The sequence below is a fragment of the Narcine bancroftii genome, chromosome 14, assembly GCF_036971445.1.
Source record: "Narcine bancroftii isolate sNarBan1 chromosome 14, sNarBan1.hap1, whole genome shotgun sequence".
Taxonomy (NCBI): domain Eukaryota; kingdom Metazoa; phylum Chordata; class Chondrichthyes; order Torpediniformes; family Narcinidae; genus Narcine; species Narcine bancroftii.
The window spans coordinates 48,355,869-48,382,025 of NC_091482.1; the positions used below are offsets into that span (position 1 = coordinate 48,355,869).

General features: G+C 41.8%; 1 protein-coding gene across 1 annotated transcript in view; it reads right to left on the reverse strand.

The window, feature by feature from the left end:
- adamts17 (ADAM metallopeptidase with thrombospondin type 1 motif, 17) overlaps positions 1-26,157 on the reverse strand; it is a 153,145-nt gene that overhangs the window by 23,259 nt on the left and 103,729 nt on the right. The window contains exons 9-12 of the mRNA XM_069910550.1: positions 21,903-22,060; positions 18,588-18,747; positions 11,375-11,510; positions 9,027-9,231 (exon numbers count right to left, since the gene is read on the reverse strand). Coding sequence (XP_069766651.1) covers positions 9,027-9,231; positions 11,375-11,510; positions 18,588-18,747; positions 21,903-22,060 — 659 coding nt within the window. The remainder of the gene's footprint in view (positions 1-9,026; positions 9,232-11,374; positions 11,511-18,587; positions 18,748-21,902; positions 22,061-26,157) is intronic.

The following is a 26,157-nucleotide window of genomic DNA, read 5'->3' on the forward strand; positions in this document are numbered from 1 at the left end:
GAGAGAGAGAGATCACTTGTACAGTGTTACAGCCAGCAAGAGCACCTGGGACTGAAACAGGACAAGCTGGCAAGAAGCCCCAGTTTGGAAGATGGCCTAGTCACAGCCTTTGTGGTTCATGCAAGAGGAGAGTACTGGTTGTCTAATGTTTCACTTGGTATAAGAGAAACAAAAAGGAACTCTGTGATGACCTGAAAGAAAGAGGTTATCATCTGGAGAACCCTGATGGGCAAGTTTCGTCAGCAAGACACTAAGGACACTGATGGAAGTACATCAGTTGTGGATGTCCTGGAACAACACATCTCTCTCTGAAAACCGACAAGAATCTTCCTGAGCAGTAATCATTTACCTTTTGAGCACCAAAACCTGGTGAACTTTTCTGAATTTACACACACACTACATACATGTGCGCTTTAGAAGGGGGTTAAGTTAGGTTAAGTAAGTTAGTGATAAGTTAAAGTTTGATTTTATTTTTTTTGTTTAAAGATCATTAAAAGCAACTTTTGTTTAAGTGACCATTTGTCTTGGTGAATATCTATAGCTGCTGGGTTTGGGGTCCTCTGGGCTCGTAACACTGTGTCAATGGCAGCCATTCCAAACTTTTATTTGGCTATGCCCCCTCCCCCCGATGATTCTGCTCAAAGCTTATGGGCCCTCTTCCCTGTGAAGCAGTCAAGTTTAGTATGACTATAAGACATAGGAGCATGAATAGGCTACTCAGCCCATCAAGTCTGCTTCGCCATTCATTCATGAGCTGATCCATTTTCACACTCTCCGTGAAGAGTGATAGTCAAAGCTTGAAAATCAAGATTTTTAAAATCAAAAATAGATAAAGCTAGTACGAAGAAGCCAAAGCAGCCAAGAACAAAGAAGGAAGAAGCTCCCCTTCAACTGGAAACATCGGGTGAAAGTCTGAAAGGGAGTAGTACAAAAATGGAGAAGGGACCGGCAGAACCAGGTAAAACTGGGGAGTCGGTTAAGGAAATGAGCATCATCCTGGAAAAGAATGGAGAATTTGAGTAACTGATTCATAAGTGCTGAGACGGTGTTGAGAGATATGACAGAGAAAATGACCAAAATTGAAGAGATTGTTGCAAGACCTGATGGAGAGAATGGGTTGAGCAAAGAGGGAACTGACAAAACCCATGAAAAACTCGAAGAATGGGAGTTGGATAAACAAGGACTGCTGGACAAAGTTGACCATATGGAGAACTTTAGTCGATGGAATAATGTCCGAATCATTGGAATGGAGGAAGGAATCGCGACCCAGTGAACTCTTTTCAAAAATGGATCCCATTTGGAGAAAAATTACATATCAAGAGAGCTCACTGAACACTCGGACAAGAGAACAGCTGGTGATCAGAGACCAAGACCAGTTCTGGTGAGACTTTTAAGCTACCAAGAATGGGAGACAATTCTGGGAACAGCCTGTGATTTACTCTAAGCAGAATAATGGCCTTCCTGAGGTTGATCACAAAAAGGTATTAATTTTTTCTTGACTTTAGCCCAACCTTGATTAAACAAGGAAAAGAATTTGATGATGTGAAAAGACAACTACGTGATTAAAAACTGGAAATACTCAATGATATATCCTGTGGTTTTGTGGGTCAAAGTAGTGGAAGGGAACCAGCGATTTTTCAAGACTAAGAACAAGGTGGAAGACTTTCTGTGAAGTTTGTAAAAAAGATTCAGGTTGTTGAGGGAGAAGTTGTGATAATATTTATAATGGAACTAAGTAAAAGTAGTAAAAATTGTATTTTTAAAGTTTTTTGTTAAACTGTCTTGTATTTATTGTTTAAAAGTGAAATGTATAGAAATGTTCATGGAGAGCTCAGTAAAAGGAAAATAAAATCTGGGGAAAGTGGTAGCAGGTCAGAGACTTCCGGTCTAAGGAGGAGAATTGCACCTGGAGAGAAGTAACAAAAAAAAAGATGACACTAAAGGGAGGGATTCTTCTGCCTCGAGAGATTCCATGGGGTTTTTTCCACGGGCTTTTGGGGCTCTATGTATACATCACCATCAGGACAGGGACATTATGTGTTTTTCTTAAAGGGGAAAGATCACTTTATTATTTAAACAGTCAAAGTGATTTTATGGCTATACATATTGTTTTAAAGAAGAATATGGATAGATCATTAATATTTATTAGTCTTAATATTAATGGAATTAATGGGTAAGTGAAGAGAAAACAGGTTTTGGCATACCTTAAAAAAATTATAAATATAGTCTTTTTACAAGAAACACATCTTACCAAATTAGAATATGCAAAATTCAAAAGAGGTTGGGTGGGGCAAATAATATCTTCTTCATTTGGATCGAAAGCAAGAGGTGTAGCAATTTTAATTTATAAAAATATACAAATAATAATGGAAGAGACATTAACTGATCAAGCGAGAAGATTTGTAATGGCACATTGTAATATTTACGCAGAATCATGGAAGTTTATGAATATTTACACCCCAAATTATGATGATGAAGACTTTACAAAGGATATATTTTTAAAAACTGCAGGGGGAAGGTGAAACATATTGATTGAAGATTTCAATTTTTGTTTAGATCCAATATTGGACAAATCAACAAGAACAGTAATAAGAGTGAGAGCTGCATAAACAACACTATCATTTATGAAGGATTTAAATATAATTGATATATGGAGGCAGCTCAACCCTTTAGAAAGAGACTATTTGTTCTACTCAAGGGGACACGATTCACATGCAAGGATTGATTCATTTTTAATGTCTGCCCTGTATAAAGTGGTAAAAACTGAGTATTTGACAAGACTTTTATCAGACCACTTGCTATTAACATTAACTATCACAATAATGGAAAAGCAAGGAAGTATGTACAGATGGCACCTTAATGCTATGTTATTAAAAAGGAAAGATTTTTGTGAATTTATTAAGAGACATAGAAATATTTTGTGAAAACAATCTTCCACTGGCAACATTTTTCTAATATGAGATACACTTACAGCTTATTTGAGGGGATAAATTATTTCTTAAACCAAAAATCTTAAAAGAGAATATGTAAGAGACTTGGAAGGTCTAGCGAAGGATATGACAAAACTGGAAAAAAGATATCAGATATCAGGACCACAAGAAAAATATAGAATGTTAGAGAACAAAAAGTTACAATATAATACACTACAAGCATATGGTACTGAAAAAAATAATAAAAACTAAACAAAAATATTATGAGCTAGGAGAATGGGTGCACAAGGTTTTATCTTGGCAAGTTAAAGCAGTGGAATCATCCAGAATGATAAATGCAATAGAAACATAAACTGATACTATAAATAGTATCTTTAGACAATACTATATAAATCAGAATTAGTAGGATATGAAAATAAGATGGAAGAATTTTTAACAAACGTTGAACTTCCTAAACTAAAAGAGAGAAAGGGATGACTTAGATGCTCCTTTAACAAGGAAAGAAATAGAGGGAGAACTGGGTACTTTGCAAGCTAATATGTCCCTGGAAAAGATGGGTTCCCTCCAAGTTCTAAAAACAATTTAAAGATTTATTGATGCCTCTTTTGATGAATGTGTTGGACCAGGCAGTGGAGACTCAAACCCTCCCGGAAACTTTTTCAACTGCTATAATTACAGTGCTTCCGACGAAAGGTAGAGATCTATTAAAAACCTCATCAGACAGACCAATATCGCTTCTGAATGCAGACTATATAATTCTAGCAAAGGCAGTAGCTAATAGATTGGGTGAATATTGACCAAAATCAGGAGGGATTTGATAAAGGAAGTCATTCTTCAAATAGTCCATGTAGATTATTCAATTTAATATGTATGGCAAAATCAAGGTTGAAACCAAATATAATTGTTTCTCTAGATGCAGAGAAGGCATTTGATCGATTAGAATGGTCTTTCTAATTTAAATCAGTGGAAATATTTGGTATAGGCAGAAAATTTATAAATTGGATAAAAACTCTTTATCATAAGCCATAAGCTAAAATCATAAATAATAACTAAACGTCATCTAATTTTCCCTTGAGTAGATTGAGTAGGCAGGGGTGTCCCCTACCACCAGCATTATTCATACTAGCTATTGAACCTCTGACAGGGATTATAAGAAGGGATCCGGATATTAAGTGCTTCAAAGTTGGACAGGAAGAACATAAAATTAGTTTATTCGCTGATGATGTGGTATTATATATATTTGATTCAGCTAGATCAAATAGAAAAATATGGAAGAATATCAGGATAAACAATAAATATGGATAAAAGTGAGGTAATGCCATTGCAGAACTTTGATTATGAAAGATACCAAAAAGATAGCATATTTAAATGGAAGAAAGATGGAATTAAATACTTAAGAATTACAACAGATAATAATTTACAGAATTTATTTAAGTTCAATTATAGTCCTCTACTGAAAAAAATAGAAAAAAATCTACAGAAATGGAAAGATCTGCTGATATTAGTGGGAAGAATAAATTGTATAAAAATGAAGGTAATGCCAAGACTATAGTATCTCTTTCAATTATTGCCTATTGTACTAACTAAAAATTTATTTAAATGATTACATAATTATATAAGATGATTCCTATGGAATAACAAAGTACCAAGAATTGCACTGGATAAGTTAACATGGGACTATAAATTAGGAGGACTTAGACTTCTGGATTTTAAGAAGTATTATCGATCAGCGCAAGCAAGATTTCTATCCTTTTTCTTTGAAAAAAAGTCCCCCCTCGTGGATTCAAATGGAGCTAAATTCAATAAAAGAGGAGACAATTAAAGACTTCATTTATAAGTGGAATGTTAAGTCTATAACAAAAAAATTGGATAATCCTATATTAATACACACAATTAGAATATGGAAAGAAGTAAATGAATGTATCTGGAAAAAAGCAGGTATATCACTAAGGACACCATCATGTAAAAATATACTACTGCCTATGAATCTGGATAACAAAATATTGAATTCATGGTATGAAAAAGGAATAAGGTATGTTGATTATTGTTATATCAAAGGAGTAGCTAATGGGTCATTCTGATTTTCCAGGTAAGATCATTCTTAAGAGAAAGATGGGAACCAAACTTAGCCCCACCTTAAATTAGTGAGATGGAACAAACAATTTGTTTGGGAATACACCTAAATTTATAAATAAGATGTACTTTTTTCTCCAAAATGTAAGTGCAAAACCAGGTTTACAGAGATCGAGAGAGAGATGGGAGCTGGATCTAGGTGTTGCAATAATGGAAAGATGCTGGTCTGACTGGTGTTTGGATAGCATGACATCAATTATAAATGCAAGATACAGATTAGTGCAATATAATTTTCTACACCAATTAAACCTCACACCATAGAGACTATGTAGATTAAATTCAGAACTATCGGAAATGTACTTTAGATGGGGAATATAAATAGGAATATTTGTACATGCTGCAAAGGTAAAAACCTTGTGTTTTTGATTCTTAGTTTATTTTGTGCCTGTCTCTTTAAGAGAACTACTGTTTGTAGTGTTACCATAGTGACTATGATGTAATATGTTGTAATATCTGCCCAAGCTAACCGTTTGCTCATTCTAAAAGATGTGAAGGAAGCGTGAGCACGAGAAATGTTTTTTGAATTTTTGTATCTCTTTAAGCTTGTGTACCTCTTTAAAAGTGCTGTATATCTATAGATCTTTGTATATCTATTAAAGAGTAAATAATTTGTTATTCAACATTATGAAAGTCTTGTTGCAAAACTATGCAAAATGTTTATCCATTCTATCAACAAATTAAAACAACATAAACTAACAGCCAGAGTTTGATTTGTTGGATTAAAGAGATCGAAATTCAGAATATTGTAGCTCATACTTTGGAAGATGATACTTTGAAATTAGGATATATTAGAATAAGGAAAGTGTCATCTATATTTTGATTCAAAGAAAAATTTCTCATGCTCACGCTTCCTTCACATCTTGTAGAATGAGCAAGCGGTTAGCCTGGGTGGATATTACGACATATAGTCACTACACTACAAACAATAGTTCTCTTAAAGAAAGAGGCATAAAATTAACAAAGAATCGAAAACACAAGGTTGTAACCTTTACACCTGCTACATGATCATGTGTGAAGTTGAGACCTTTCTGGCAGAAGATTACTGAAATACTGACAAGGATAAAAGGTGGCCTTCGCAGATGACCGGGAGCTTTATCTTTTGGGCAACCTGATTAAAATAAGTAAAAAACAAACTAAATGCCAAATTTCATTTGTTAAAATAGCTTTAGCTATGGCTAAGAAATGTATTGCAGTTACTTGGAAATCCGACTTCCCTCTATGGATAGTATGATGGAAGACAGAGATGAACAGTTGTATATCCATTGAGAAAATCACATACAATCTAAAGAACAAATACGATGCTTTATAAAAATACAGCAACCATATTTGGACTATGTAGGCAACCAAATATATATTTTTAAAAATGGTGCTACTATTATAAAAATATGTGACCTCCCCAATGAAGACTTTCTTTTTTTTAACTCAAGTGTAAGTCTTGACTGTGTTCGGATTTATACCCTAAAAGGGGTGAGGAGGGAGAAGGGGTTGTTGTGTTTTGTAAGAATTAATTTTGAAAATGGAAAATTTTGATATGTATATTTATGGTAAAAAAAAACAAAATTAAAATATAAAAGAAATCCTCGACACAGCTCTCATCATCCAAAAATCACCTGATGGTTTTCAATGGTGGCAGAACTCATTTTCTTCTCAGGCAGTCCCTTGGGATGAGTGCATGTCATTTCCGTTCCAATTAGCTGGGGTCTGATATGATTGATCAGTCCACAGATTCTACCACAGTTGGGGCAGGAAGGGCTTGTTGGGTGAGTTGATCAGTCGCTACACTGTTCCAAAATCTATGGTCCCCAACAATTGCTGGATTGACCTCTCAGGCCACATCCCTGTCCTCCCTCCTCTCCAAGAAATCCAAGGTGACTTTGTCCCTCACCATTCTTTCCAGCCATCCGGGAGTTGGAGCTGGGGTTGGGGGTGGAGTTCCGTGGTGTGCATTACACTTTCCATTAACTGGAAGGATGTAACTCACGGTACAACAGTTCTGCTGACCTCAGGAGGGGTGATGTTGCCAACCACCCTCAGCAAGCAACAGGAACTCACCCTAACAAGAAACTTGAGGTGTTTCATAAGTCATTGAGACTGAAATACTGGCATCTGCTCTGCTCAAAAAAATCTAAATCGAAGGAAACAAAGCGGCACTCAGGTTTATCCCTAACCTCCTCCTCCTCCCATCTCAGAGAGGGTGGGTTCTCTTCTCGTGCACGATCTCAATGGCTATCAAAAACAAAACATGTCAGACAGAAAAGCAGAAACTGCTAAAAATGCTGGGCAGTTCAGTAGAACCCGGGATCAGGAACGATAAGCTTCCTTTCCGACTTGCAGTGAATCTCAAAATGTAGGAACTCATCATTATAGTTCCCCACAAGCTGCCAATTCATGACACCGATTTGGCATTTGGGAAGATCCCTCCCTGTCAATGCCACAGGTGGAAATGGGTTTATATGCACGTTTGAAATCATGCCCTGATTCCCATTCACAAGCTGTTCAGAATGGATCGTGTTCATGGGGAATGGGTTGGTTGTATCAGGCCACAGGAGCTTCCATCATTAACGGGTGCATGGGTAATCAGGCCTCCAGTGATCCCTGCAAACACAGGCAACTCCGGAATAAGGGTGTCCTCCATCCCCAACTATGATATGACCAGAGAACTGGAGCAGAGGGATTTTGAAGTTCGGCACCCAGTCAAGCCACTGCCTCACAGTGCCAGGGACTCAGGGTCTGTCAGTGTGGAGTTTGCATATCCTCCATGTAACCGCAAGGGTTTCGTTGGGTGCCTCAGAAGGCATGTCGGTCAGACAGCATTGTGAATTGCCTCTGGTGTGTAGGTAAGCAATAGGATCTGAGAGGAGTTATTGGGAATATAGGCCATTAAATGGGATTCATGTGGATTATTATAAACAGATAGATGGTAGTTGGCAAGGATATTCTATGGATCTATGAATGGTTGGCATGGTGGCATGCTTGGCATATTGATTAACACAACACCTTTACAGTGCCAGTGATCAGGACTGGGGTTCAGATCCCACACTCTCTTTAAGGAGTTTGTACGTTCTTCCCATGTCTGTATGGGTTTTCCCCGGGGAATCCGGTTTCCTCCCACCTTCAAAATGTACCTGGGGTAATTGGGTGTAAATTGGGCAGCACAGATTCGTGGGTCGAAATGGCCTGTTATGTCATAGTTACTGATATATATATATAAGACAGTGTGACATATGAAAGATTACATTATTGCTTTAACCCTGGAAAGAAACAAACGACACAGTATTGATCCCCCTACTGCAGGGGGCGATCTCTGTACCTGCAGGAAGATCACTGGAGGACAGACCACACCTGGTCAGCTGTCAATCAGCCAACCTGAATAGACCTAACTCCACTCGGCCAGCTGTCAATCAACCACCCAGGATCTAGTCACTCGGGTGCCATCAGTACAGCTACCACTGTAGCAGAGACTTTTAACTGAATAAAGCCGGTTGTACAGTCTCTCTCAAATTTTGCGTCTGCGTCCTGCTGCAGCCATGAATTGCAAAAGTGAAGAATAGAATGAATCTTTGGTTTATGAGCAAAACATAGAAATGCTGGAGGAACTTAACAGGTCTGGCAGCGTCCACAGGAGGTACAGATATATTACCGACATTTCGGGCCAAGGTATAAGCAAAAAGCAGGTGGGCGTCTGAGTAAAGACTGGAGAGAGAAAGGGGGAAGAATGGGAGGGAGAGGGGTCCAGACCAACAGTCAGAAGGTTATGTTCAGAGGAAAGGTGAGGAATGATTTTGGTTTGTGTGATCAAGCTGATGATTCTTAAAACGAACGAGAAGGAACTGACACATTAACTGGCAGAGGGAGACTGCAGTGGGGTTAAAGAGAATTCAACACCACTGTGCCCTTGTAACAATATGAGAGCAGGTTCCATCTGTGACTAGGCTTCATGGTAATTCATCAAGTGGCACGTACCTTTGACCAATCCGAGACTTCCCACACTGTGAGACATTCACGGCCTTCACAGCCCTGTACTGCAATTGGCTTTGGACCAAGACAGTAGAGACTTCTGGTGTTGAAATAAGTGCCGTTTTGCAGTTGATAGACACAGGTCACATTCCGAACCTGAGTTCCTTTCCCACACGTGCTGGAGCACTGAGACCAATCACTTCCTACCCACCTGAGTCAAAAGAAAATCACATCCGGATCTCAATTGTTCAGAAAAAAAATGAATCATGTTAAACTTTCCAAAGTAGAAGCAATGAAAAGATGTAGATTGTAGATGCAGATTGGTGTTGCTTGGAAGCAGTTGCTTCCATTCAGGCTTTCAATGTTGTTATTTTGCAAAGTGCTCCAAAAAAAAATGCAAAGCCATGTCTGCAGTGCAAGGCTGAAGGAGTGCAGGGAATAGATTCAGTCAGGGAGTCAAACAGGAGCTGGACTAGGACACGGAGAAAGCAGGGGTGTGCGGCAAGTTGCATGCACTGGGTCAATTGAATACATTGGAGAGACCATTTGCAAGCACTGGAGACTAATTGCATTCAGGATGCCGACTTTTGTTTCGAGAGAGTGAAATCTAGCAGTGAGCACATCGCACCACACAAGTGTTCGTTTGTACTCATCTCTGTTCTTAAATTAATTCTTCTAAGTGCATCCAGTTTTCGGACAGATGGAGTAGTGAGAGAAATTCTTTGCACAATATCTACATCTTATTTCTTGTTTGATTCATCCATTTTTTTGGCAATATTTACACACACACACAGGAACAGGATTACAGCCGAGATAATCTTAATGATCAACTAGCTAAAAATCAAAAATTAAGCAGATTGGGCTGCTTTACAGATTCGAGCTCTCTAACACTAAAGAATGGCACAGAATTCAGCTGACATTTTCAGCTTGAGTACATTGTACACGACAATATGAGGCAACGCCTGAATCCGGCACTGTAAGGAGTTTGTACGTACGTTCTCCCCGTGCCTGCATGGGTTTCCTCCGGGAGCTCCTGATTCCTCCCCACCCTTCAAAAAAACCATATAGGCTTGTAGGTTCATTGGTGTATTCGGGAGGCAAGGGCTCATGGGCCAGAAGGGCAGTGTGCAGTGCGTCTAAAATTTCACAAACTTAATCTCATTTCCATTTCACTGAAATGCTGAGAGATCACTGTTAGAAACACTCTCTTTTGGAGAAAGCTTGAAAAAATTGTTCTGATGGTTCAGACAGATTGTTAGATGTTCTGTGGTTCAACTGGAAGAATGGGAAATTAATCCTGAAATCTTGGCCAGTTTGAATTTGTAGAGCCAGGAATGGATTAACTAATGATTTGTCTCCTTGTTAACTGCTAAAACATATTCACTCACAAAATGACAAGAACTCTACAAATAATCCTTGATTTATGGATTTCTGCTTTAACTCCAATGACACTTTGGGGTGTATGTCTTCGATTTACAAATCTATTTTATTTTTTGAATAATGAATCAGATATGACTCTCTGCCCAGAGGAACATACTGTCCCCAAAAAAGCTAAAATGCATTTTCAAAATTTTCTTTTTAATCAACAAAATTTTGTATCACAAATAATTTTTATGGACAGTGGGATGCTGGGCTTCATTAGTCGGGGGATTAAGTTCAAGAGCCATGTGGTAATATTGCAGCTCTACAAACCATCTCTGGTGAGACCATACTTAGAATATTGTGTCCAGTTCTGGTCACCTCATTACAGGAAGGATGTGGAAGCTATGGAGAGGGTGCAGAGGAGATTTACCAGGAGTTTACCTGGATTGAAAAACAAGTCTTATGAGGCAAGGATAGTAGAGCTGGGACTTTTCTCTTTGGACCATCAAAGGATGAGAGGAGACTTAACAGAGATTTACAAGATTATGAGAGGCATAGAATAAGGTTACGGCCAACGCCTTTTTGCCAGGACTTCGGTACAAGGTGAAGTTTAGGAGAGACATCAGGGCTAAGTTTTTTTACACAGAGAGTTGTGGGTGCCTGGAATGTATTGCCCAGGGATAGTAGTTAAGGCTGGAACAATCGGGCATTTAAGGTACGGTTAGGCAGCCACATGGATAAAAGAAAAATAGAGGCTATGAATTTGAGAGGGTTTAGTTTTATTTTGGTAGATATATTTATAGGTCGGCACAACATCAAAGGCCCAAGGACCTAATGTTCTAAGTTCTAATTGTAAATCATGGAGAAGTTGCATCCTGATAAGAAACTGAACATGGATATTTGATTCACTAGACAAGCTTTCAATGACTACAGGAGTTGTTGACCATAGCTTGAGCACTGGCAGGTTTCGTGCATGTTGTAGTGGTACTTACCATGACTGGCATGGATGTATGTTGCATCTCCGAACCTGTGGCTCTACATGAGCCAGGTGCTGACAGTCACTGTCATTTGTCACCGTCAGAGTCTTGTTGACAATCTTGGTGCAACGGACTATTGTTCTGCGCACACCTGAAAACAATAGGGCAGAATAAGGAGAAGGAACACCAGTGATATCCTCAGCCTAAACCAGGTGAATGAACGGGAGTTTGATATGAGATGTTCCAAGCACGGGAACTGGAGTTCTGCAGTAGGGCAGGAAGCAATAGTGTACATGGCCCCATCACAACCATTATGAACTAATGTTTTGGGTATTTTATGTTCACTGTCAGTGCCAAACATGTCTGGATGTCAGCGCGCGCGCGCACACACACACACACACACACACACACACACACACACACACACACACACACACACACACACACACACACACCCTCCCCACTTTGCACGCACACTCACCCCCCCCTTCCCCACTCTGCATACACATCCCAAAGTCATAGTGCTGGGTCACTGGAGTTAAAGGGATTAAATTTAATTTAGAGACACAGCACAGTCACAGACCCTTCTGACCTACAAACCCATGGTGCCCAAATACACCCAAAAGATCAATTAACATACTAACCGCACACATCTTTGGAACATGGCAGGAAACCAGAGCACCGATGGAAACTTTTACAAACAGGGCTGATCTTTCGTTGCAAAATTAAGCTGCCATCTTTCCTACATTATGAAAGTGACAGAAGCTTAAAAACACTTCATTGTCTTTGACGTTTTGTAATATGAAAGACTCTTCAAGCCAAGTCATCTTTCGAAATGCTGCAGTCCCCTGAGGAGTCACACACCTGATGGAATTGGCTTGCATGATTGCTTGCTTTTGGTGAAGCTCTGATTTATTGAACAGTAACATTAACTGCACCACGACGTCCACTGGTCTCACTTGTGGGGTGTTTATTACATGTCCACTATTCTGGACTATTCCTGAGAGAAGCTCATCGCTTTTGCTGTTAATTAACATTTCTGCTCTTTAAATTTTAAACTTAGCCATAACATGCCCTCCTGGCCCATGAGCCCGTGCCACCCAATTAACCTACATTTGTTCTGAAAGATGGGAGGAAACCAGAACACCGGGATGAAACCCATACAGACATGGGGAGAATGTACAGTCAGCACTGGATTTGAATCCGGGTCACTGGCACCGTAACGGCGTTGTTCTCACTGCTACGCTGACGGTGCTGCACAATTAAATATTTTCATGCAATTTAAATTTCAGGGGAAGGAAGCAACAGTGTACATGTCACAGGGTATCTGGCCCCATCACAACCATTATGAACTAATTTTTTGGGGTATTTTATATTCACTGTCAATGCTAAACATCATATCTGGATGTCAGCGCGCACAAACGCACGCACGCACGCACACACTTTTATTGTTCTGGAGCACAATCCTGACTGATCAGAATTATTACTTAAATGCACAAATTTATAAGCTCTGGGCTTTCATGGTTAACTCTGAAAGTTGATACCTCCACCAAACAGCTGCTTGGACGGTTGTCAGAAAAGAACGGATGCTCTCTGCCAGCATCTGTTATTCAACTCCTGTTTATTAAACTTAGCCTCATGCAGGCTCATTACCTCCATGAACATCAGGCAGCAGGTCGGCCATTCAGCCTGATGTTCCTGCTCCAGCAGTCACTGGTCATGGCTGATCCTTGACCTCTGCAACACATTCCTGCACTAATCCAACATCCCTCAATCTCCAAAGACCTGTCGAACATTGTCTTGTATATGGGTAAAACTGCTGTACTTTATATAGCAAAGATAAAGATGCAACCAATGTTTTGGACTTGAGCTCTTCATCAAGGTCTGAGCAAAACGTCAGCAGGCGCCCAAACAAAATGGTAGGGGGAGGGGCAAAGACAGGAGGTAATAGGTGGATAAGGGAGGGAGGACGCACCAGCAAACGGGGGAGGGGGGTGTGGCTCTGTGAATGGAGAGGGAATGGGAGGGAGGAGAGCTGGAGGAAAGGAGACAGAAAGATGGGGAAGAAAGGAAGAACGGGAAGAATGGGGAGAGGGAGAATGAGGAGATGCTGGAGTCCAGTGCAGTGTACAAAGGTGAGGCAGCATCATGGACACACCCGAACAAGGACTCAGGTCTAAAATGTCAGTGGCTTTCTGCTTTCAATGGATGCCGCGTGACAAGCTGGGCTTCTCCAACACCCTTGGGTGCTGCACTCCTAAGTAGTATATTCCAAAAATTTGCCACCCTCTGGGTGAAGAAATGTCTTCTCTTCTCTTTTAATCATGGCCAATTCTTCATTCTGAAACGGACCCCTGAGTCCAGATGCTTCAGCCAGAGGAACATCATCTCTGCATCTATCCTGTGAAGATCCCAAAAGATTTTTTTTTCCCTGTTTCAATGAGATCACTTCATATTTCTTGAAACTCCAGTGTCTGTTTAATCTTCATGGAGTGACCTCCTCGACATTGGAGAGACTGGACGCAGACTGGATGATAATTTTGTTAAGTACCTCGGCTCTGTCCACCACAATAATATGTATCACCCAGTGGCCACCCATTTCAATTCTCTTGCTAATATGCCTGTTCATGGCCTCATGCTTCTACCAGACTGAGATCATCTGCAAATTGGAAGAACAATGTGTCATCTTCCGTCTGGGCACCCTCCAACGGGATGGCATTAACATTAACTTCTCTGATTTCTATTAGACTCCCCCCCACCCCCTGAGCTTCTTCCCCTGTCACCTTTCCCCCAGCTCTCTCTCTTTGCCCTTTCACAGAGCCAAAATCAATTCCCACCTTTCCTCTTATCATATCCAATTAGCACCATTTATCTGTTGGTCTGGACCCCTCCCCCTCCCATTCTTCTCCCTTTCTCTCCCCCTGCTTTCAATTCTGCCTGTGTTTTATCTTGAAGAAAGGCTCAGGCCCGAAACATCAGTAATATATCTTTACCTAAAATTATATGGACGCTGCAAGATCGGCTGCATTCGTCCAGCATTTCTGTGTTTTGTTGGATCCTAATACACCCATCGCAGGAGTTAATGCTGAGCACCTAACAACATTCCCTCTGTCGCACAAGCATATCATTCATGAGTTATAGAGACCACTCATGGGCACTGTATTCCAGTGGAATTCTCACCAAGACCTGAAATAAATGCAGTAGTTGTCTTTACACTTGTACTTAAATCCCCTTGCAGTAAAAAAAAACCCAACAGAGCATTCCTTTTCTCGTAGCTGTACCTACACATCAACATTCAGTGATTGTGGACCAAGACACCCAGATCCCCTGCAAGCTGATCAGCATCCTCCCACCAACATATACTCGACGGTCACCTTCCTATCCTCTGCAGACTTGGATTGTAATTACAGTAGCAGAACAATGGCCAATTGTAACAAGGTGAAGCTTCAGGCAGGGGGATCAAATACTGGACAGTGAAAGAGAGAGAGATGGAGAAACATAAAGGGACGATAAATTCTACAGGTGAAAACTAGGCAAAATATGACAGGAGGGAAGTAAGGATGAAACTAAGTCTTGCATAAGAGTTATACAGCACTGAAGGATGGCCTTCAGCTTACTCAATCCATGCTGAGCCTTTTGCACAGCTGTTGAAGTCAGCCCGCGCTGTAATAAAACAAACAGCAAAAAAACCAGCAGAACCAATTAAGTGTTCAACGGTTTCTTTATTTCACCTTGGTAACGCAGACGGGAGTGAGGGGATGATAAGAGAAAGCATTTAGCAACTCGTTCTCTACAGTGAGCCCCAACTCAAAGCATCGGTATGTCCATCGTACTTAGACGCCACCTTACTTTATGTGCACTATTTTTTTATAGTAACGCTGTTATAATATGTATATTTGCACTATGCCATAAAACACCAAATTTCATGACTTGTTCATGACAGTAAAATTCTGATTCTGAGCACCTTATGGGCAGGGGACTGCACAAGACCCTTGCAAGGTTCGCACAAGTTGCACACACCAGGCAATTTTGTGTTTACAATAACGTGCGCTACCCTGTGATGTCTGGAGCTGCCTGGGAAATATCAGAGTGTCCCTAATCAAGGTATATTGACATTCTTGTAGAATTAGCTACTATCTCACTACGACAAACAGAAGGTCATGTTAAGAAAGCAATTGCATTCCCACCAACTCAAAGCAGCTGCACTGGCTGTATCTTCTCATCTAATCCATTAACCCTTTGTTAAGCATATTCATTAAACTTATTCTTTCACACAACTACACTCATCCTATTTGCCTGCATTAGGTTCACATCCAACTGTGCTTGTTTGTTCAAGCGCCTGTCTAAATCTCTATTAAATACAGTGATTGTATCTGATTCCATCAGGCAGCAAGCTGCAGATATCAACCACTTTCTGCGATCTTCTTTGAAACTCTCCGACTCACTTTAACACCTATGCCCTCCTACCATGGGGAAAAAAGATTTTGATTTTCTCCCCTATTTATGCCCCTCATAATCATTTAAACTCACCCCTCTGCATCTTTCACTCCAGGAAAATCAAGCCCAGGCTTTCAAAAAGAGATTGTCCAATCTGGCAAGATCTCCTCTCTCTCGAATACTTTTACATCCTTCCTATCAAGTGGCAACAAGATTGGCAAAAGTGAAGCCTCACCAATGTTTTGTGAAGTGGCAAACATTATGGCCAAACTCTTATATTCTATGTCTCAACCTTCAAAGTTAAATAACCATATTCCATCTTCAGCAACTTGTTGAGAACAGAATGGCAGTTCCATGTGATCTTCCACTGACTCGATAAATAGAAAAAGCCGAGTAGCGGAAGCATGTGGAATTTATCAGGGTGCAGGATAGAAAGGCCACAATGCTGAGTGAGCACTGGGGTGTTTATGAAGGGCAGAGAGAATATTAAAACCGAGGTGATGGATGGGTTGGAATAGGCTGGCTGTGCTTGGAGTGGAGTTGTTTCCTGGTCCAGCTGGCTTTTGGCGGGGGTGGGGGGGGCTGCTGAAGGAATTGAGGGCGGAGATTGTAAAAGGGCTTGTTGTAATCGTCTAATCTTCCCCTGATGTGATAACAAATGTGACACTCCTGTGGAAGAACATTCCTAAATCTGGACATCTTACAGTTTCGAAACAATATTCAGGCAAGCTAGGCATATGAAGACATTTCCTTTTAGTTCAGGAGAGCCAGTGTAAAACACAGGTTGTGTTTAACTGAATTAAGGCTGTAGTAACATTGAAGGAAAGTTAAGGACAAGGGTGAGAGGGGAGACAATATAGATAATAGTGGGATGGTTCTAAAGCACTGTAGGAGCAGGAGAGCTTAGGAGTTCATGATGTGTATAGATCTTTGAAGATCACGTTGTGCATTGAAATAGTAGTTCATACCAAAAGCCCTGGAGGAACTCAGCTGGTCGTGCAGTGTCCACAGGAGGCCAAGACATATAACTAATGTTTCAGATTCACATATCTTGGCCTCCTGTGGACACTGCATGACCGGCTGAGTTCCTCCAGCCCTTTTGTGTATTGACTACAATCCCAGCATCTGAAGACCTTGTTTCACTCCTCTGAGAGAGCAGATGGCACATTACAGGAGCTCCCCAGTACTGGAAGTTTACAACTTTCTGCAAATTCACCCATAACATTTTAAAGCATGTTTCAAGAAAGTGAAGTTAGTTACAGAATTGCAAACATTAAATTAAATTGGAGAAACAGCACTATAACAGGCCAATTCGGCCCCACGAGTCTGTGCCGCCCAAATTACACCCCATTCACTGACACCCCCGGTACGTTTTTGAAGGGTGGGATGAAACCAGAGCTCATGGAGAAAACCCACGCAGAGAACGTACAAACTCTTTATACAAAGGGCGCAGGATTCAAACCCTGGTCCGGTCCCAATCGTTGGTGCTGTAAAGGTGTTGCGCTAACCGCTACCCCAACTCAGCCACCCTCAGTGGTTATGGAAAATGTACAGCGCTTAGTTAGTTCAAAGACAACCGGTCTTCAAAATAAACTGTTTACATGTAACCTCGCTGCAGTAATCAAAAGATGTAGTCTTTAAGAATGCAGCTGCCCCTTCACAGCGGGAGGTCACTTAAGAGATTTTGTTTGGAAATTGACAAGGCCAATTGGTTCTGACACTTGTAAAGTGTTTTATCAAATAATGTTACACCCATTGAAATAGCCTCTTAATGTGGGACTATTTCTGTACCATTTTATCAACCCAGGGCAAGACAATAAACAAATGTTCACATTAATTAACCCTCAATTAAATTGTTTGTTTCTGACATAGAAAAATCTTACAGACAGAACCCTAACCTAATCCAGGGACCGCTTGCATACAGAATTTTGGAATTCATGAGTAGAAGGCCCTGAATAAGCCCTAAAAAGTTCTGGTTTGGCCACAAGCAGGTATTGCAACAGTTTTGGTTATTACAGTTTAGAAAAGATGTGAAGATTCTTTAGAGGGTGCAGAGGAGGATCATCAGAATGGTTCCTGGGATCAAGGGTTTTAGCTGTGAGGGTAGCTAGATCAGAGAAACTTGCGTTAAAGAAAATTCAGAGGTAATTAATGGACGTGTAAAATATTATAGTGTTCAATAGGGTTGACAAATAAAGGCTATTCCCATTGGTTAATATTGGAAGGCAAAAGGGAGATGAGGAAGAATTATTTTAAGCATCCCGAATTCAGTCAGGTAAATCAAGTCATAGAATTAAACAGTGCTGATCCAGGCCCTTCAGCCCAACTTATCCATGCTGAACAAGATGCTAGCCTCATTTGTCTGTGTTATTCTCCTGAACCTTTCCTCTCCATATACCAGTCTCGTGAAATAAATCAACAATTTTAAAAGGGAAATGAGCTGTCATGTGGGTTCCGAACTCTCCGGGTCGCAGGGACGGAGATGGGGAGGGGGTTGGCGGGACTAGCTGGGCTACTCCGGAGAACTTCTGCTCCTCCTCAAAATCCTCCACCTTTCTTCTTTACATCCCACCCACCTCCCCCTCTTTTAAAACCCACGGTTTGCCCAAGTCACCATTCGCAGCATCTCCATCATCTCGTCCACATGCCCTTCCCGTCGCCGGATGAAAACAACAGCTCATAGAAGTGCAACGTCGCATATTGAAGCAGACCAGACAATGTTACCCAGGGGCAGTTGGACCCTGGGAAGATCACTAGCAAGCAGTAAACGGCAGCTAATTCTTGACCATACCTCCTCCACACTGCACACTGCAGTTTCCCCAGCCAGTCTTTGTCCACAGATACAGAGGTTCCAGGGGCTTCTGCACCTGACTGCTGCCTTCTATCGAATTGTTCACCGGGATGGTGTATTCATAGTGAATACCACAGCTTAGATCATGGAATAACAGCACCTATTTAGCCAAAAAACAAATGGTATTGTCAGAATGATACTCGGTGCAATATCATTACATTTTGTGAATTAACTCTAAATCTGAGAGTTAGTTAATATTGATGTTATTACAAAATCAAAATTGTAAGTTCTTACAATTAATATATCTGGCATTTTTATACTTCCTTTAAATAAAAAAAAGTGGTATCATCATAAGGTTCTGTTATTCCTTGGGGTTAGAATATTCTTCAAAATGTAAAGCCCCTGGATTTTGCTGCAAGGATTTGCAGGACATGATGTTGGGTTATTGGGATGTTTGCAGTGACATTATTGAGCGAGCGTCAGCCATCGTCCTGATGACACGATGAGAAAGACACACGGCTAGGTGTTCATCAGGAGCTAAACGTAGAACGCAACTGCCTTTGGAAATTTAAATTTAGACATTCCACAGTGACAGGCCCTTCCAGCCCATGAGCCTGTGCCGTCCAATTAACCCCAACATCTGTACATTTTGAAGGGTGGGAGGAAACAGCAGCACCCGGAAGACACCCACGCAGAACGTACAAACTCCTTACAGACAGCGCTGGATTTGAACCCGGGTCACTGGTGCTGTAACTGCATTGTGCTCACCCCTACGCTAACTGTGCCACACCATATTGGGCTTTTAAGCCCCTGTGTCTATTAGCCGGTTAGTTACTAAATTGCCCCTAACAACGGTCATAAGAGACCCAATGCCATGAACTTCAACGATTCCAGCACCCAACCTATGATAATACAGATTGTTTGGATGTTTCAAGGTAGCCAATACTATTGAGGAAAGAGCCAATTAAATATTGTTTTCTCCACCCAAATGTGGAAAAGTGAAGGGCGTCGCAACACGTTCAGGCTTATTGCCATATGTACCAAGATATTCTGATAGTTTGTTCTGCGAGTGGTCCAACTAGAGCTCTCAAGAAAGGAACAGAGCAGAAGGACAGGATCATGGAGAGAGTAACCGGGCCAGTTCTTCCTGCCCACCTGCAGCTGTTGTTAAGTTCAAGTTTACAGTCATGCACCAAGATCGAGGTACTTTTGTGAGCAGACCATTTGAATCTCATATGTAGTAGGAGTAAGACATAAAAGTGCTGAGCTACAGAGAGAGGATGGCACAGAGCAAAGGCAACACAATCTTACAGGTGTGAGGTTCATTCAGGAGTCTGGTAACAACGGGAAAGACACTGTCCCTGATCTGATGGGCCTGTCTGTGTCTGTGCTACTTCCTGTTATGATTCTGAAAGGAAATTCAGGATTAAAAAAAAAGCAGGTGAAATGAAAACAAACGTAAGATCTTTGTGAAGGGCCGGAGGGTGAACGAGTGGGCTGTGTTTGTCTTTCAGGAGAAGGGCATGGCAGTAAGGAGGAAGAGTATGAAGTCATTGAAGTGAATAAAAACATACTAAAAAAAAACCTTGAATTTTTAATAATTCATGCATTAGCCTGGAAAAAAAAATGGATCCTAGCCTTTTTAAGAAAAGCAGAGGTTGAAGTTTGCATCCGTGTTGTTTTTAGTGAGGCCGCAGATTAACCCAAAGACGAAAGATTCAAGGACTCTCAGAGAGTGGATTAAACATTGTCACAGGGAAAGTAGAAGCTGATGGCCGACAGTTACTGAGGGATGCGAGCACTGAGGTTTGGGAGGGCCTTCGCTGTTCGCGACACACGTGAGCGGCCCACTGGCTGAGAGCGAGGGAGAAAGGAAGGAGGTTCCTGTCTGCTGAAAGAAAACAATGAAGTGGTTGGGTAGGCACAGAAGTAGCAGTCAGTCCAGGGAAGAATGACATGGGGCAAACCTTGGGTGAATAGGCTGGGGTTAAGAAGATATGCAGGATATCTTGCCCTTAGTGTCAGAGGTAGAGAATACAAAATGCAATGTTAAAAACATACAGAACATTAGTTTATTAAAAATATATTGTGGACCCTTTCCATCCATCACACAGTATCTTTGTCCCACTACCATCCGGAGGGAGGACAGGAGCATCAAAGTTAGGGCTGCCAGGCTGGGGAATAGTTTCTTCTTGCAAACTGTGAGACTGATGAATACTGTCCTGTAAACAAGTAAATTATTCTAAGATATTTCATTCTAATTTTAAATTTATGTTGTAATTTAAAAAAAAATTTAAGTTAGAGATACACAGTACGGCAACAGGTCTTTTCCAGCCCACATTGCCCAACTACGCCAATTAACCTTCACAGCCTGTATGTTTTTTAACAGTGGGAAGAAACCCACACAGACATGGGTAAAAAGGTACAAACTTCTTACACACAGTGCTGAATTCAACTGTGTCTGTGTGTGTGTCTGTGTGATGCACACAGGGGTGTAGTGCTGCCGGAGCTCACTGGAGAGCCTCTCTCCAGCCCCTCATGGGGCCACTCCGGGTGACCGCCCCCCCTTCCCCCACTGCAGAGCGCTATTCTGGACATTCAAGCAACCTGTTTCTTCCACGACCGGTCATCCTCCTTCCTCGCCCTACCATTCGCTCTCAATTATACAACACCAAATGCAACATGGCGGCCACCAAGGCCAGGTCTCGCGAGATCTCCTTGTCGCTCTGTGTGTTTGTCTGTGTGTGTGTGTCTGTGTGTGTGTGTGCGCGCGTATATTATATGGTCTCTCTATGTACACCCAGGTGATAATAAACTAGAACTTAAGCTTGGCCACAGCTGGAGCTCTGTGCACAGTTTTGTGGAGATAATTAATTGTGATGTTCACATCATGGAAGATGATGTGAATGTATTTGATATACCTGTTGACGTTAAAATAGCACAGTTGTCATTTTGGTCTTTTGACATGTTGCTTGATTTGTGAATGTTTTCTGTGAATTTTTTAATTCAAAATGGCACTGGGGCATGGCAACATTTTTCAAGTTGCCTGGATAAGCTTTCCACTGCATCTCTGTGCAGGTGAAAATAAGCACAGACACAGAGTGCTCTCTACATGTTGAGCAGAATCCCTCCACCTCTCCTCTCAACACCTGGGGGTGCCCAGAGTGGTCATTGTTGAAAGACACTGTTTCCATCTGCGAGATGCACCAATATAATCCTGCAACAAGAAATCGTCTGCCACAGGCTCATTGTGCTGGGAAAGATCTACGGGGTTCTCAGCATTCGAAGCGCAACGACAGAAAATGAGAGAGCTACCATTAAGTGAATCGGTGTCTTGGTTGGCCCCTTGGCAGACATCTTCTCCCAAAGACCCCTCCGTACATAATGCACGGTGGTTCCCGCCATTGGAAATTCTCCCGGCAGCTCGATCTTCCAATCACTGTTGATGGATTGTTTCGTGGAATCTTTTAAAGCTGGTGAAAAATAAATATCAATCCAATTTAGTCATCAAACATTTGTGAGCAAATCTCTTCTTCTGAGAACTGCACAGAAACAGTGATGAGTAGTTTAGAAATCCTCATCCAGGATTTATTTATCTGACGTAGTGACGTGAGTGCCTGTGTATATCTATAAGTGTGTGTGTGTGTAGGGGGTGATGTGGTTATGTATGATCTATGTATGTTTTTGTATGTGCATGGGGATGTAAGTGGGTTTAGGTTTTCAACAGCTACAATCCAGATGATGAAACCAGGAGCTGGCAGTGTCCGCCAGTTTTTGAGGCCACCATCTGGGTGTGCTGTCTGAAAGCCAGTTGGCCAGGGTTCCAGACAGCCAGACAACCTCAAGACAACTTTTCATAAAAGATTGTCAGGTTGCCTGGTTGAAACCACTCACCAAATTCATCAATATTAATGAGGAGGCTATGAATTCAGTTTTGCTAATTCTATTCATATGGTTTGACCTGCTGGGGAGATCCCACAGTCAAACTAGTTTACATGCAACACAGGCAAAGATGCACAAGTTAATTGCCCCTTGTAATCCATTTGGATAGTCCCATGGTTCCACCTCTCCCTCTCCACCTTTTCTGCTACTGAAAACACTGCTAATTCTGTCCTTCCTTATTCTGATTTGTCCTGAATTGAAGCAGCATCCTTCCCTATCCTCTTTGCTTTGCCCTCCACAGACCTGCTGAGGGTTTCCAGCATTTTCCAATCAAATCAGGGGCCACACTTCATTGGTTGAGTGAGGCACCCAGAAGATGAAACCCTCCTTTCCACTCACGTGCGCTTCAGAAACCTTCTGCAATTTTGATTTTGAATATTGGTCATTTTGGAACGTTAAAGTTTCAAACTCAGATCGCTTCCAGCTGGAGTAGGCTTCAGTCCATGCCATGGATATTTCCACTCCAGTTTTAGGGAATGTGTTTTCATTTTTGTCCATTCTTTCTGCCAATGTTCATTTCTGTCCCCACATCTTTCTTTACCTTTGTTAAAAATCCCCATTTCTAGCCTTATGGCAACCCCCTTCTCTTCTTCCACTGACATTTAACCAGCTGCTGCCTTTCTTCACATCAAACATAGTCCTGCTCCTCTACTAAACCTTTTGAGGAACTCCCCACCTGCAAACCTCCGCCTGTGGTCTCGGTGACAGATATGCCTGATATTCCATGCTCTCACTCATCTATTTTGTTTTACAATCCTGTTAAAGAATGCTTGCCTTCCAACTGAAGAGTCGCACGCAGCTTCCCTCCAGAGAAGTACAGTGCCCCTATAATCTACTTCAGACTGCTGGTGACTGTCATCTGCCCCCTCTCCAAAGACCCATGCAGGCTGCAGGCTGTTGGTGATTTGCAGTCGAAGGAACCACCGAGGCTGCGGGCGCTGGAGACTGGCTCAAGGGAACCAAGTATTGGAATTGGGATTCGAGGAGGGCAAGAAGAGCTCCTGAAGGGCCCCAGGTGATCATACCAGAAATTTGGATCTGGAGCCCGGATTGTCAATGGATGGAGACTGCAGGAGCGCTGGAGGTGAATCCACAGATCCTCAGTGACTCTGAAGGGACTCTCTTTTGCTTTTCTTTCTCTTGTACTGTAAGGGGCACCGTAATGCTAAAGGCGACTCTTGCTTATGGCAGGCCAAAGGAAATACTCCTCTTTCTTATATGACAATGAAGACATGCAGAGAATAAACTGCCTGCCTCATATAGCAGTGGTGTATTTTAATAGCTAGCCTTTACTTTTACAAACAAATTCAGCAGTCAGCTACAGAGATAAGGAGCATACAGGAATGATTCAGAGAAAATTTCTGAGGACGAAGTTGGGGCTTGAAGAGCTGAATTACAGAGAAAAGTTGAATAGGCTAGGACTATATTTCCTGGAGCGTTGAAGAATAAGGGGAGATTTGATAGAGGTGTACAAAATTATGAGGGGTATGGAATGAGTAAATGCAACACAGTGTAAAAAGAGGGTGAGACAAGAACCAGGAGACATGGAAAGGCGAAATACTTAAAAGGAACACTGGGGCAGAATGTCTTCACTCAGAGGATGGAATGAGCTGCCAGTGGAGGTGGTGAATGTGAATTCGATATTTAAGAGAAGATTGCATAGGTTTGGAGGAGCATGGAGGCCCAGGTGCATGTCGTTGGGATTAGGTGAAGCTAATAGTTTGCCAAAGGACTGGATGGGCTGAAGGACCTGTTTCTGGGCTGCAGGGTCTATGGGTCTAATTGCCAGCTGTCGAATTGGGTGAGACCAGCATGACAGCATGTCCAATGGATGGAAGAACCAGGTGTAATTAACCAGGTTTTACTCCTACCACTAACCGGGATGGACCAGTGCCTGTAGGGTCCTTTCAACTGGAGAACCTTTCAGAATTGGATCAGCCAAATGACTTTTATTTCCAGCGGGTCGATCCATTCCCCTAAGTTCCTCATGGAAAAGTTTAGCTAAAATCCCCCGCGTCTTCTTTCCAGTCATAAGATTCACAGCAGTGAGTTATCAAATCCTTCTCATTCCAATACCTTTAGACAGGCTGATCTCATCTCCTGAGCAAGGGGCTCAAGGGGCAGCAGGGTTAACTTCCTCATTCCATCACTCTCCAGGGAAATGTTCTGTATGTAAGGATCTGTACCAGTGAGGCCCTCCAGTGAGGGCCTGCTCAAATGACTCCTGTCTGAAGGATCCACTGCCAGCACAAAGGTGGTTTCACTTCTGACGCTGCAGGTCTGACTCAACACTCTAGGTATTAACTCGATGCAGTGGTTCAGATCACTGATCGATCTTCAGCATTCAGTATTACACGCTGTGGTGGTACACCACTGGCCTACTGAAGGGGACAACCTCTGTACCTGCAGAAGACCACGGGCACAAGACAACACCTGGCTGGCTGTCAATCAGCCGACCTGAATAGACCAAGCCCCACCCGCTTGGGTGTCAATCACCCTACGGGATATAAGCCTGAGCCGGCCCTTCGAAGTCACTCTCAGAATTTACAGCAGCTCTCCTCACAGCTGGCTCGGTGGAAGTTTATGTCAAATAAAGCCTGTATTACAGTCTTTTGGCTTTTTGTGTTTGCTTCTGGCCAACAGCGCACCACACAAGCTTTGATTGTAGTAAAAACACAGAAAGGCTGGGGGAATCTCAGCAGGTCTCGCAGCGTCCGTAGGAGGCAAAGATATATTACTGACGTTTTGGGCCTGAGCCCTTCCTCGAGGTGTGAGCAAAAAATAAAACAGGCAGGAGACCTATATTAAAAAGGCTGGTATAGAACAACAGACAAAAGGTGTTCCTTGGATTTGATAATAGAACAGGAGAGTAAAGATGAGAATCGAAAGGGAGAGGGGGGTATATTTTGGCTCTGTGAAGGGAGAGTGAGCGAAAAGGGAAGAGAGGCCTCAGCATTCCCCTGTTTAGCAAGAGCTCTTCATTCAGTTCCCAGTAAACAAAGTCACATTATCAAATTCACGCCAATTCTATACCCCGATCCGCCTTTCTGGTATGTGTCGATTGGATTTAAATTCTGTTGCACTCAAATCCTGCTTCCACTGATATTTTCACGCCACCTTTAATTTGGGGAAACTCAACATGATGTATGAATTAGAAAAAAATTGCTCCTTAACCAGGGCTTAACGACAGAAGTAATTGCAGCTTTGTCTGTGTATTAATATGCTCAGCACCTCTTTATTGCCAGATGCTTTTGGGAAAGAGACTGAAATTAGAGTCCACTGCATGAACATCAAGGAACTAAGTGCTGAACCTTAACAATCAGCCTGTGAGTCATTTCTAAGGCACAGAAGGAATTAGCAGGCCAGACTGTGCTGTGCTCTGCAAATACTTCCAAGATTTCAGATCACCATTATATTTTCATCAATGCTGCATGGTGTGCCATCTTACTAATCACACGACATCCTTCACTAACCCTGTGCTTAATGTTGAGGGAGAATCAGAATCAGATTTGGTCAATTGATTTTGTTAGATGTATTTTATCCCTCATCGTATTCGAACAGTCTTCTTAGTTCCATTGCCCTGGAGAAGGTACAGAGGAGATTCATCAGAGTGATGGAATTTTTCGAT